Source organism: Rattus norvegicus, chromosome 3, assembly GCF_021556685.1.
Source record: "Rattus norvegicus strain SHRSP/BbbUtx chromosome 3, alternate assembly SHRSP_T2T, whole genome shotgun sequence".
In the NCBI taxonomy this organism is placed as follows: Eukaryota; Metazoa; Chordata; class Mammalia; order Rodentia; family Muridae; genus Rattus; species Rattus norvegicus.
This window is the reverse complement of record NC_141536.1, coordinates 98,431,376-98,445,678: the sequence shown is the minus strand read 5'-3', so window position 1 is coordinate 98,445,678 and position 14,303 is coordinate 98,431,376. Positions and strand designations below refer to the sequence as shown.

At 36.8% G+C, this 14,303-nt stretch overlaps 1 protein-coding gene across 1 annotated transcript; it reads right to left on the bottom strand.

The window, feature by feature from the left end:
• Positions 1 to 438: 438 nt before the first annotated feature.
• Or4f60 (olfactory receptor family 4 subfamily F member 60) lies at positions 439 to 1,374 on the bottom strand. Its single transcript, NM_001000600.1, has one exon. The coding sequence runs from the start codon at positions 1,372 to 1,374 to the stop codon at positions 439 to 441; it is 936 nt and encodes a 311-aa protein (NP_001000600.1).
• Between the last annotated feature and the right edge of the window lie 12,929 nt (positions 1,375 to 14,303).

Below are 14,303 nucleotides of genomic sequence, written 5' to 3'. Positions count from 1 at the left end.
CCAAATTGGAAAAGATATATGCAAATTACTTAGTTCAATGTCCCAAGGTAGATGCTCCATGGAATATAGTCAGAAATTACAAATCATGAAAGCATTTTCTATTAAAAATGAAAAACTTTCATGTTCTGAAAGTCTTAAAGAAACATTTCCATTTCTTTATATCAAAGAGTTTGTTCCAAACTAATGCTAATCAATAAGAATTAAAGCTCCCAATTAATATAGCCTTTGTACTATAAATACATGGAACTTTTGTCTTCATTTGGAAGAAATTGTGCCTTTCTTACAAGTATCATACAAAATGGTTTGTATATATGAATGATTGTGTGTGTGTGTGTGTGTGTGTGTGTGTGTTTGTGTGCAAACACAGATTTTCTTCAGAGATTGGCCAACCATTAATTTTCATGCTTAATTAATACTCTTCACAATCAATGTAGTTATTCAAGAGATTTGTCTATAGCCCATTAGATGTCGGAATACTCTCCTCATTGCCATCTTCATTTCTTTATTCCTCAATGTGTAGATCACAGGGTTCAAAAAAGGAGTAACAACTGCATCAAATAGGGCCAGAAATTTATCCAGGTGTGTAGAAGAAGGCCATATATAGAAAAATATGGCAGGACCAAAGAATAAAACCACTACGCTCACATGAGCTGAAAGTGTAGAAAGAGCTTTGTAGGCACCATTTGAAGAGTGTTTCAGAACAGTAAGTATGATGACAATATAGGAAATGCTCAGTAGGAAGAAAGAACCCAAAGACATGAATCCACTACTGATTGAGACCAGTAATTCCAGTCTATGTGTGTTCATGCAAGCAAGTTTGATAAATTGAGGAAGGTCACAGTAGAAGCTATCCAATATATTAGGACCACAGAGAGGTAAATTAACTATGAAAACCAGTTGTATTACAGAGTGCATAAGACCAACTACCCAGGCAGTAATTAAAAAGAAGATGCACATCTGGGGGCTCATCATGGTCAGATAATGAAGAGGCTTACATATGGCCACATATCTATCAAAGGCCATGGCTATGAGCAGCACCATCTCTGCACCACCAATTGCATGGATGAAGAAGATTTGAGTAATACAGCCTCTAAAGGAGATGACTTTGTGCTTTTTTAATAAGTCAGAAATCATCTTGGGGGAAGTGGCAGAAGAAACACCTAGGTCAATGAAGGAGAGGTTAGCCAGAAGAAAGTACATAGGGGAATGTAAGTGAGGGTCTGAAGCCACAGTGAAAATTATTAGACAGTTTCCCATCATGTTTGTCACATACAACATTGAGGATACCAGAAAGAGAAGCAGTTGAATATCCCAGGAGTTTGTGAGTCCCAGGAACACAAACTCTGATGTCACAGAATGATTCACTCTCTTCATTGGCTTTGTTTTCAGTAGTACCTAAAGGAGAATCAGGGGAAGCTGTAAATTATGGTAATCATATTAATGGAATCAAAGGGAAAAATCTGAGATGTATGAAATCCTATTTGTACTTTAATATCCCAACCAGCCTAAAGACCAACAGATGTCTGAACAAGTTCTGGACATGGCTAACAGAGAAGTATAAATTTCACACATGCTGAAACATCACTTCACAATTCTTGAAAGTAGTTCTGTCAGGACCTCTAAATATAACATGATTTATGACTGCTTTTCTCATTGAATAGTATGCATAGAACCTTCCAGCACCATGATTATTTTCTAAGTTGAAATAGGGCCAAACTAGTGATGACAAAAGTCACAATTTGAGGGCATAGTCTACTAGTATTACTCCAATAAATCGACACGATATTAAACAGACTCCTAAAGACTTATTGTGATATTCATAGATTAATGCATTTCAATCCTCATTAGGGAAGCTAAGTTTTACTGTAAATGACAATAAAGAAAGAGATCTAGAATTAAAAAAACTGACCCAGGTGAAGATGATAAAAGACTGGAGAATTTTCAGCCTTAAAAAAGGTATCTGCATCACACTTCTCCCCCTCAGGGCTCTAGAATTATTGTAGACTAGGAGCAGAAAGATTTTTAAATCAAGACATGGTGAATAATACGAGTAATGCTGTTTTTCTAGACACAGAATGTCAGTTGTGCAAATGCATTCACACTCACAAAGGGGGTGACACTTGCACAAGACCTGAAAAATTCAAGCCATACTAAAGAAAAAAGTGTTCATGAAGTCCCATCCCTACCTGAGGAGCTATGGGCAATTGACAGGTGCTGGGAGAAGGAAAGAAGAAAATAATGAACAAAAACAAAAGGGAAAAAAACTAGGACTTGTAATCTAGCAGGATCTAGCAATATTATTTTTGGGGATATGTATACAGGAGAAATTAACTATAATGAATAATTATCTCTCAATTTTTATTTCAATAGAAATTTACTAAAAAAAGTATATAAAACCAACCTGTGCTCACTAATAAAATAATAACACACACATACGTAGAAATATTCTCTGACATTTAAAAAGGAAATTTTTTGTATCATAATAATGTTAATAAATTTGGAAGTCATTATGCTAAGATAAATAAAGGAGTGAGAAAATAAAAACACTCAATGTCTCACTGAAATGTGGAATCTGAAATCATAGTCATAGAGACAAAGAACACATTGGTAGACCATACAATAAAGAAATGGATTGTGGAGACAGGATGAGAACATGTTGGTTGAAAGGTACATCCAGTAAGATGGGAGGATTAATTTTTCATTATTTTGACTGTAGTTAATAGCAGCATGTGGCACACTGGGAAAAACTAAGGAGAGATTCAAATTATTTTATAGCAAACACGCAAGGTGTGTATATGTTAACTAGCCTGATTTGATCATTTCATTTTGTAAATATTTATTGAAAAGTCACATGATATATAATTTTTGTTAATTACAACTTACTAAGATAGAGAGGGGAAAAACAATATGCCCAGAGATCTTTAATAAAGTGACCACACAGAATATAAGAGGTTATATCTGGTGGTTCAATTCTATGGAATGGTTCTGAATGGGCCACAGAGTGATGTAAGTCAGTGAACTGTCATGTCCCAATTGTTATTATGGTAGACACGGAAAGTTAGGTGTTTAAAAACTTATCCAAATATTTTCCACTATGGCAAATTCAACTGTATGAATATGTATTCTAACACAGTGTTGGTGCATAAAGCACTAGGATTTAGTGAGAACTACTGCCCTGAATTATCCAGTTCATAATCTTCCAGATCAAACCGCTGAAAAGTACTATGATGTCATAGAAAGTATTTTTGTTCAATTCCCTGATACAAGGATTTATCACATATTGCAGATCTACTTGTATTCTTATATCTGGTAAAGCAACATGAGAGAATAAACAGAATATGGTCATTGGATTCAAATTACCAAGATTACTTAAATCTATGAGCTTCAGATTACCTGTCAAATATACTTAAAACGTTTGATTTTTCTCTTAAGATTTAGAATCAAACAACTAGAATCATAATAATGTATTTGTTGTGTGTATATTCTATGCATAAATATTAAATAAATATTATTTTTATAATTTACCTTTGATAGAACCCAGGAATTTTGAAAAATTAATAAATAAAAAAGAAATAGTATCAGTAAGAATAGGATATCAAAACTACAAATCATACACACACACACATATATATATATATATATACTTCAAAATGTATCTCAATCTTTTTATCCAATAATAGGTTATACTACTATTCATATTGTTTTAGTTGTAAAATTATGATCTCTTGATAATAAATTTAATATATGTATATATTTTTATAATAGTGCCTACTAATGATGTAATTCACTGATAAAGTTTCCCTAAATTAGACAATAACTCTATAAATGGAAGAACTAAGTGTTTATTCTTATCAGACTCTCAAAATGCAGAATTACAGTAGATAAAAACAGAAACAAATAAATCCTTGCTGGGGAACATAAAATGGACTTGAATTGTTAAAAGCCACAAGAAAATATATCTGAATGTAAAATCAAAGAAGAGAATAAAAGAGATAGGCAGAGTTCAGACATAACAGGAAATATAAGAGGAGAAATGGAAGGAGAATTGGGGAAAGGAGGAAGAAAAGGAAAATGACAAAAAAAGGCAAAATAAAATTTAAAAAGAGCTGTGTAACTTGAAATTTATATAACCATGAAAAGAAAAGAGAAAGTATTATATTCACACTAATGAAAACAATTTGTAAAACATGACTTGCAGGTCTTCAGAAATGACAAATTTTGTATTATATCCAAAGTATTTCTCAAGTGCTGAAGTTCTCGGAACTATGTTTGACTGAGTCTCTGCAGTTGGAAAGTCATCTGTCTATAGGTCGCCAATTTACACCATCCAAACAAGAATTGAGATTTTTTAAAATGAGGTTGAAATTAGAATAAGATGTAACTCTAGAACATATTCAAATATCAAAAGTAGAAACTGATACACTTTGACATCAAATATTTAAAAACATTAGACAAAACATCAAATTCCAATCAGAATCGGGAGGAACAGGCTTTCAAAATTTCTAGATGAGATGCCAGGGTACAGTGTTACAAAAGCCTTTACCTGGATTTACATAGAATCTTCCTAAATAGAATTCCAGACTTTTAATCATCATAAAGATCAAATTTTATAATTACTTTAAAATAAAGATTTGAGTTAAATGGATAGACACTACCAAAGAAAGTGGCCAAAGAAACAAAATATCCGTTATTCATGCCCCTTCTCTGTCTATAAGCACTGCAAGGTCATTATCTTCCTAGCTCAACCAATTTGTATTTTTAGCTTCCAAATTGTCACAAATCTTCTTTAAACAAAACCGAAGTCTCCCTGGTTAATTAAAAACACCTTTATTTTTAATTATTATGGTAAATATAAACAATTTTATGTCATTTAAAATATTTAAGTATGTACATAAAATAAAGTCTGTCAGCTTCAAGAAGCTGTCGTTTTAACAGTACCATTTTTATGACTCCATTTTTTCTCATCCTCTGTTACAACTAGAAAAATGTTGATTTGTCAAAACTCTTTACTTCCTCCTCATCCTCCTAACAATTCAAAAATAAAATTAGTATAAATAGTTTTGATGAGCAAAACAAGAAATAGAATTCTGGATCCTAGCAGATTTACATATTGCTATGAAATCACTCATATCACATTTCAAAGTAAAATTACAATAAGAAGCATTTTTCATGTGGGATATTTTGATTCCCATGTCGACTTTTATTTCTGCTCAGGTGTCTATGATGTTGCCATCGAGCACACTTGACAAGACCCTAGGAAATTGTACTCAATTTTATAAGACCACCAGTTTGTGCCCAACAGTTTTGAAAGTTAATGAATAAAAAGCATATAATATTTGTGACTTTTATTTTACGTATCATCTAATTTTTGCCATTTACCAAGTGGTAAGTTAACATAATTTATGCAATTATCAGAATATTTAACTACATATGTCTGATTAGTCCAAGACATTATAAAGTTATTTCCAATGTCTTAGTTCCCCTGATACAAATTGCTTCTATCTAAAAAAGCCCGCTATACTTTCCCAATAAGACATTAACTGCTTTTATAGTGATTCTCCTATGATGTGCAACTCCTTTTCTTGAATGCTATTCATTCTACTAGACTCCCTTGTGAACTCTATGATATGATCACGTTCATAGCAGTTTCACCAAAAGCACCATGTGCATAAATAAAGACACTCTTCTAAAGTTCTATATATATCTAAAGTTCTACATATGTATCCATTTTTACCTGTATGAAAAGAAGAGTGTCTTTACAGACTCAGATATCCTGTGCCCTCTGACATAAAGTATCAAATAATATCTTGCCATAGGCAGATAAGAAACCAGTTATACATACCTCAAGAGACCAATGACCAAGGGATACTGCAAACACATGTTTTAGAAGGAGCTTATGGTCAGGGACATTTTCTCAAGAGAACCATTTGCTTTGGTCCTTAAAGAAATGTTTAAAGTCCTTAGTCATCAGGGAAATTCAAATCAAAACAACTGTGAGGTTCTATTTTACACCCATCAGAATGGCTAATATCAGAAGATGAAGAGATAGCACATGCTGCAAGGATGTGAAACAAGAGAAAAACACCTCCATTGTTGATGGGAGTGCAAACTTGTACAACCACTTTGGAAATCAGTTTGGTGATCCTCAAGATCTAGCTATACCACTTTTGGGAATATACCCAAAGTATTCTCCAACATTTCACAAAGACACTTGCTCAACAACGTTGGAGCTTTTGGGCTAATGTCCACTTATCAGTGAGTGCCTACCATGTGTGGTTTTTTTGTGATTGGGTTACCTCACTCAGGATATTTTCTAGTTCCATTCACTTGCCTATGAAGTCATTGTTTTTGATAGCTGAGTAGCACTCCCACATTTTCTGTATCCATTCCTCTGTTGAAGGGCATCTGGGTTCTTTCCAGATTCTGCCTATTATAAATAAGGCTGCTATGAACATAGTGGAGCATGTGTCCTTGTTGTGTGTTAGAACATCATTTGGGTGTATGCTCAGGAGAGGTATAGCTAGGTCCTTAGGTAGTGCAATGCCCAACATTTGAGAAACCTCCAGACTGATTTCCAAAGTGGTTGTACCAGTTTGCAATCCCACCAACAATGGAGGAGTGTTCCTCTTTCTCCAGATTCTCACCATCTCTCCTGTTCTCCCCACACCTCATTCTGTACTTCCCATTCCCCTCCCCATCCCCCTTCTTTTCCAGTTCCCTCCCTCCATCTGCATCGTATGATTATTTTATTGCCTTTTCATTTCTGATTTTGTTAATTTGGATACCTCCTCTGGACCCTTTAGTTAGTTTGGCTAGGGGTTTTTCTACATTGCTGATTCTCTCAAAGAACCAGGCTTTCGTTTTATGGATTCTTTGTATTGTTCTCTTTGTTTATATTTGGTTGATTAAAGCTCTGAGTTTGACTATTTCCTGCCATCTACTTCTCTTGGGTAAGTTTGTTTCTTTTTGTTCCAAAGTTCCCAGGTATGTGTTAGGCTGCTAGTGTAAGATCTCTCTAGTTTCTTTACCAATGCAGTCAGTGCTATGAAGTTTTCTCTTAACAATAAGTTTGGTTACAATGTATTGATATTTTCATTAAATTCCAGGAAGTTTTTAATTTATTTCTTTATTTCATCACTGACCAAATTATCATTGAGTAGAGAGTTGTTCAGTTTCCACATGTATGTGGGTTTTCTGTTGCTTTTATTAAACACATTATCATCTCATTAGATGCTGAGAAAGCATTTGACAAAACTCAACACCACTTCATGAAAAAGTCTGGAAATATTAGGAATTCAAGGCCAATACCTAAACATAATAAAAGCAATACGCAGAAACCAGTAGCCAACATCAATCAAACTAAATGGATAGAAACTTGAAACAATCCCGCTAAATTCAGGGACTAGACAAGGCTGCCCACTCTCTCCCTACCTATTGAATATAGTGCTTCCAGACAGAGCAATCAAACAGCAAAAGGAGGTCAAAGGGATACAAATTGGAAAAGAAGAAGTGAAAATACCACTATTTGTAGATGATAACATGGTGTACTTAAGTGACCCCAAAAGTTCCACCAGAGAACTCCTACAGCTAATAAACAACTTCAGCAAAGTGGTTAAATATAAACTTAATTCAAACAAGTCAGTAGCCTTCCTCTACTCAAAGAATAAATAGGCTGAGAAAGAATTTAGGGAAACAACACCCTTCACAGTAGTCATAAACAATATAAAATACTTTGGTGTGACTCTAGTCAAGCACGTGAAATCTCTGTATGACAAGATCTTCAAGCCTCTGAAGAAAGAAACTGAAGATCTCAGAAGATGGAAAGATCTCCCATGCTCATGGATTGGCAGGATTAATCAGGTAAAAATGGCCATTTTGCTAAAAGCAATCCATAGATTCAATGCAATCCCCATCAAAATTCCAACTCAATTCTTCATCGAATTAGAAAGAGCAATTTGCAAATTCATTTGGAATAACAAAAAAACCAGGATAGTGAAAACTATCCTCAACAATAAAAGTACTTTTGGGGGAATTACCATCCCTGACCTCAAGCAGTATTACAGAGCAATTGTGATAAAAACTGTGTGGTATCAGTACAGAAACAGGCAGGTAGATGTGTGGAATAGAATTGAAGACCCAGAAATGAATTCACACACTTAAGGTCACTTGATCTTTGACAAAGGACCTAAACCAATCATCCAATGGAAAAAAGATAGCATTTTGGACAAATGGTGCTGGTTCTACATGTCAGCTTGTAGAAGAATGGAAATTGACACATTCTTATCTCCCAGTACAAAGCTTAAGTCCAAGTGGATCATGAACCTTTGCATAAAATCAGATACATTCAAACTAATAGAAAAAGAAGGGAAGGGGCAGCACAGGTCTTCCTGGTTGTTGCTGCCGCAGAGAGCCCGTGGGCAGCACCCCGCGAGCAAACTTGAGCCTCGGGACCACAGGTAAGATCAACTTGTCTGTTGCAAGAAGGCTGCCTGGTGAAATCGGGACACACAGAGGCAGAATTCCTCTAGGACCGGGCACGTCCTGTGTTTACCGGAAGTCCCACACCCGCGGACCCCGGCCTGCAGCAGCTCTCTGCTCCCAGACCCCGTGGGAAAGAGACCTCACCGCCTGGTCAGGTGGGCACTCCTGAGGCTGCAAGAGCTCCTGGAAGGGGCGGCACAGGTCTTCCTGGTTGCTGCCGCTGCAAAGAGCCCGTGGGCAGCACCCGGCGAGCGAACTTGAGCCTCGGGACCACAGGTAAGACCAACTTTTCTGCTGCAAGAAAGCTGCCTGGTGAACTCAAGACACAGGCCCACAGGAACAACTGAAGACCTGTAGAGAGGAAAAACTACACGCCCGAAAGCAGAACACTCTGTCCCCATAACTGACTGAAAGAGAGGAAAACAGGTCTACAGCACTCCTGACACACAGGCTTATAGGACAGTCTAGCCACTGTCAGAAATAGCAGAACAAAGTAACACTAGAGATAATCTGATGGCGAGAGGCAAGCACAGGAACCCAAGCAACAGAAACCAAGACTACATGGCACCATCGGAGCCCAATTCTCCCACCAAAACAAACATGGAATATCCAAACACACCAGAAAAGCAAGATCTAGTTTCAAAATCATATTTGATCATGATGCTGGAGGACTTAAAGAAAGACGTGAAGAACTCCCTGAGGGAAACACAGGAAAACATTAATAAACAAGTAGAAGCCTACAGAGAGGAATCGCAAAAATCCCTGAAAGAATTCCAGGAAAACACAATCTAACAGTTGAAGGAATTAAAAATGGAAATAGAAGCAATCAAGAAAGAACACATGGAAACAACCCTGGATATAGAAAACCAAAAGAAGAGACAAGGAGCTGTAGATACAAGCTTCACCAACAGAATACAAGAGATGGAAGAGAGAATCTCAGGAGCAGAAGATTCCATAGAAATCATTGACTCAACTGTCAAAGATAATGTAAAGCGGAAAAAGCTACTGGTCCAAAACATACAGGAAATCCAGGACTCAATGAGAAGATCAAACCTAAGGATAATAGGTATAGAAGAGAGTGAAGACTCCCAGCTCAAAGGACCAGTAAATATCTTCAACAAAATCATAGAAGAAAACTTCCCTAACCTAAAAAAAGAGATACCCATAGACATACAAGAAGCCTACAGAACTCCAAATAGATTGGACCAAAAAAGAAACACCTCCCGTCACATAATTGTCAAAACACCAAACGCACAAAATAAAGAAAGAATATTAAAAGCAGTAAGGGAAAAAGGTCAAGTAACATATAAAGGCAGACCTATCAGAATCACACCAGACTTCTCGCCAGAAACTATGAAGGCCAGAAGATCCTGGACTGATGTCATACAGACCCTAAGAGAACACAAATGCCAGCCCAGGTTACTGTATCCTGCAGAACCCTCAATTAACATAGATGGAGAAACCAAGATATTCCATGACAAAACCAAATTTACACAATATCTTTCTACAAATCCAGCACTACAAAGGATAATAAAGGGTAAAGCCCAACATAAGGAGGCAAGCTATACCCTAGAAGAAGCAAGAAACTAATCGTCTTGGCAACAAAACAAAGAGAAGAAAAGCACACAAACATAACCTCACATCCAAATATGAATATAACGGGAAGCAATAATCACTATTCCTTAATATCTCTCAACATCAATGGCCTCAACTCCCCAATAAAAAGAAATAGATTAACAAACTGGATAGGCAACGAGGACCCTGCATTCTGCTGCCTACAGGAAACACACCTCAGAGACAAAGACAGACACTACCTCAGAGTGAAAGGCTGGAAAACAACTTTCCAACCAAATGGTCAGAAGAAGCAAGCTGGAGTAGCCATTCTAATATCAAATAAAATCAATTTTCAACTAAAAGTCATCAAAAAAGATAAGGAAGGACACTTCATATTCATCAAAGGAAAAATCCACCAAGATGAACTCTCAATCCTAAATATCTATACCCCAAATACAAGGGCACCTACATACGTAAAAGAAACCTTACTAAAGCTCAAAACACACATTGCACCTCACACAATAATAGTGGGAGATTTCAACACCCCACTCTCATCAATGGACAGATCATGGAAACAGAAATTAAACAGTGATGTCGACAGACTAAGAGAAGTCATGAGCCAAATGGACTTAACGGATATTTATAGAACATTCTATCCTAAAGCAAAAGGATATACCTTCTTCTCAGCTCCTCACGGTACTTTCTCCAAAATTGACCATATAATTGGTCAAAAAACGGGCCTCAACAGGTACAGAAAGATAGAAATAATCCCATGCGTGCTATCGGACCACCACGGCCTAAAACTGGTCTTCAATAACAATAAGGGAAGAATGCCCACATATACTTGGAAATTGAACAATGCTCTACTCAATGATAACCTGGTCAAGGAAGAAATAAAGAAAGAAATTAAAAACTTTTTAGAATTTAATGAAAATGAAGGTACAACATACCCAAACTTATGGGACACAATGAAAGCTGTGCTAAGAGGAAAACTCATAGCGCTGAGTGCCTGCAGAAAGAAACAGGAAAGAGCATATGTCAGCAGCTTGACAGCACACCTAAAAGCTCTAGAGCAAAAAGAAGCAAATACACCCAGGAGGAGTAGATGGCAGGAAATAATCAAACTCAGAGCTGAAATCAACCAAGTAGAAACAAAAAGGACCATAGAAAGAATCAACAGAACCAAAAGTTGGTTCTTTGAGAAAATCAACAAGATAGATAAACCCTTAGCCAGATTAATGAGAGGACACAGAGAGTGCGTCCAAATTAACAAAATCAGAAATGAAAAGGGAGACATAACTACAGATTCAGAGGAAATTCAAAAAATCATCAGATCTTACTATAAAAACCTATATTCAACAAAACTTGAAAATCTTCAGGAAATGGACAATTTCCTAGACAGATACCAGGTATCGAAGTTAAATCAGGAACAGATAAACCAGTTAAACAACCCCAAAACTCCTAAGGAAATAGAAGCAGTCATTAAAGGTCTCCCAACCAAAAAGAGCCCAGGTCCAGACAGGTTTAGTGCAGAATTCTATCAAACCTTCATAGAAGACCTCATACCAATATTATCCAAACTATTCCACAAAATTGAAACAGATGGATCACTACCGAATACCTTCTACAAAGCCACAATCACTCTTATACCTAAACCACACAAAGACACAACAAAGAAAGAGAACTTCAGACCAATTTCCCTTATGAATATCGACGCAAAAATACTCAACAAAATTCTGGCAAACCAAATTCAAGAGCACATCAAAACAATCATCCACCATGATCAAGTAGGCTTCATCCCAGGCATGCAGGGATGGTTTAATATACGGAAAACCATCAACGTGATCCATTATATAAACAAACTGAAAGATAAAAACGACATGATCATTTCATTAGATGCTGAGAAAGCATTTGACAAAATTCAACACCCCTTCATGATAAAAGACCTGGAAAGAATAGGAATTCAAGGCCCATACCTAAACATAGTAAAAGCCATATACAGCAAACCAGTTGCTAACATTAAACTAAATGGAGAGAAACTTGAAGCAATCCCACTAAAATCAGGGACTAGACAAGGCTGCCCACTCTCTCCCTACTTATTCAATATAGTTCTTGAAGTTCTAGCCAGAGCAGTCAGACAACAAAAGGAGATCAAGGGGATACAGATCGGAAAAGAAGAGGTCAAAATATCACTATTTGCAGATGATATGATAGTATATTTAAGTGATCCCAAAAGTTCCACCAGAGAACTACTAAAGCTGATAAACAACTTCAGCAAAGTGGCTGGGTATAAAATTAACTCAAATAAATCAGTTGCCTTCCTCTATACAAAAGAGAAACAAGCCGAGAAAGAAATTAGGGGAACGACACCCTTCATAATAGACCCAAATAATATAAAGCACCTCGGTGTGACTTTAACCAAGCAAGTAAAAGATCTGTACAATAAGAACTTCAAGACACTGAGGAAAGAAATTGAAGAAGACCTCAGAAGATGGAAAGATCTCCCATGCTCATGGATTGGCAGGATTAATATAGTAAAAATGGCCATTTTACCAAAAGCAATCTACAGATTCAATGCAATCCCCATCAAAATACCAATCCAATTCTTCAAAGAGGTAGACAGAACAATTTGCAAATTCATCTGGAATAACAAAAAACCCAGGATAGCTAAAGCTATCCTCAACAATAAAAGGACTTCAGGGGAATCACTATCTCTGAACTCAAGCAGTATTACAGAGCAATAGTGATAAAAACTGCATGGTATTGGTACAGAGACAGACAGATAGACCAATGGAATAGAATTGAAGACCCAGAAATGAACCCACACACCTATGGTCACTTGACTTTTGACAAAGGAGCCAAAACCATCAAACGGAAAAAAGATAGCATTTTCAGCAAATGGTGCTGGTTCAACTGGAGGTCAACATGTAGAAGAATGCAGATCGATCCATGCTTATCACCCTGTACAAAGCTTAAGTTCAAGTGCATCAAGGACCTCCACATCAAACCAGACACACTCAAACTAATAGAAGAAAAACTAGGGAAGCATCTGGAACACATGGGCACTGGAAAAAATTTCCTGAACAAAACACCAATGGCTTACGCTCTAAGATCAAGAATGGACAAATGGGATCTCATAAAACTGCAAAGCTTCTGTATGGCAAAGGATACTGTGGTTAGGACAAAATGGCAACCAACAGATTGGGAAAAGATCTTTACCAATCCTACAACAGATAGAGGCCTTATATCCAAAATATACAAAGAACTCAAGAAGTTAGACCGCAGGGAAACAAATAACCCTATTTAAGAATGGGGTTCAGAGCTAAACAAAGTATTCACAGCTGAGGAATGCCGAATGGCTGAGAAACACCTAAAGAAATGTTCAACATCTTTAGTCATAAGGGAAATGCAAATCAAAACAACCCTGAGATTTCACCTCACACCAGTGAGAATGGCTAAGATCAAAAACTCAGGTGACAGCAGATGCTGGCGAGGATGTGGAGAAAGAGGAACACTCCTTCATTGTTGGTGGGATTGCAGACTGGTACAACCATTCTGGAAATCAGTCTGGAGGTTCCTCAGAAAATTGGACATTGAACTGCCTGAGGATCCAGCTATACCTCTCTTGGGCATATATCCAAAAGATGCCTCAACATATAAAAGAGACACGTGCTCCACTATGTTCATTGCAGCCTTATTCATAATAGCCAGAAACTGGAAAGAACCCAGATGCCCTTCTTTTTTTTTTTTTTTTCTGTACAAATGTCTGTGTTTATTCTCATGAAAACACTACATGTTTGTATTTGCCCAGATGCCCTTCAACAGAAGAATGGATACAGACAATGTGGTACATCTACACAATGGAATATTACTCAGCTATCAAAAACAACGAGTTTATGAAATTCGTAGGCAAATGGTTGGAACTGGAAAATATCATCCTGAGTGAGCTAACCCAATCACAGAAAGACATACATGGTATGCACTCATTGATAAGTGGCTATTAGCCCAAATGCTTGAATTACCCTAGATGCCTAGAACTAATGAAACTCAAGACGGATGATCAAAATGTGAATGCTTCACTCCTTCTTTAAATGAGGAAAAAGAATACCCTTGGCAGGGAAGGGAGAGGCAAAGATTAAAACAGAGACTGAAGGAACACCCATTCAGAGCCTGCCCCACATGTGGCCCATACATATACAGCCACCCAATTAGACAAGATGGATGAAGCAAAGAAGTGCAGACCGTCAGGAGCCGGATGTAGATCGCTC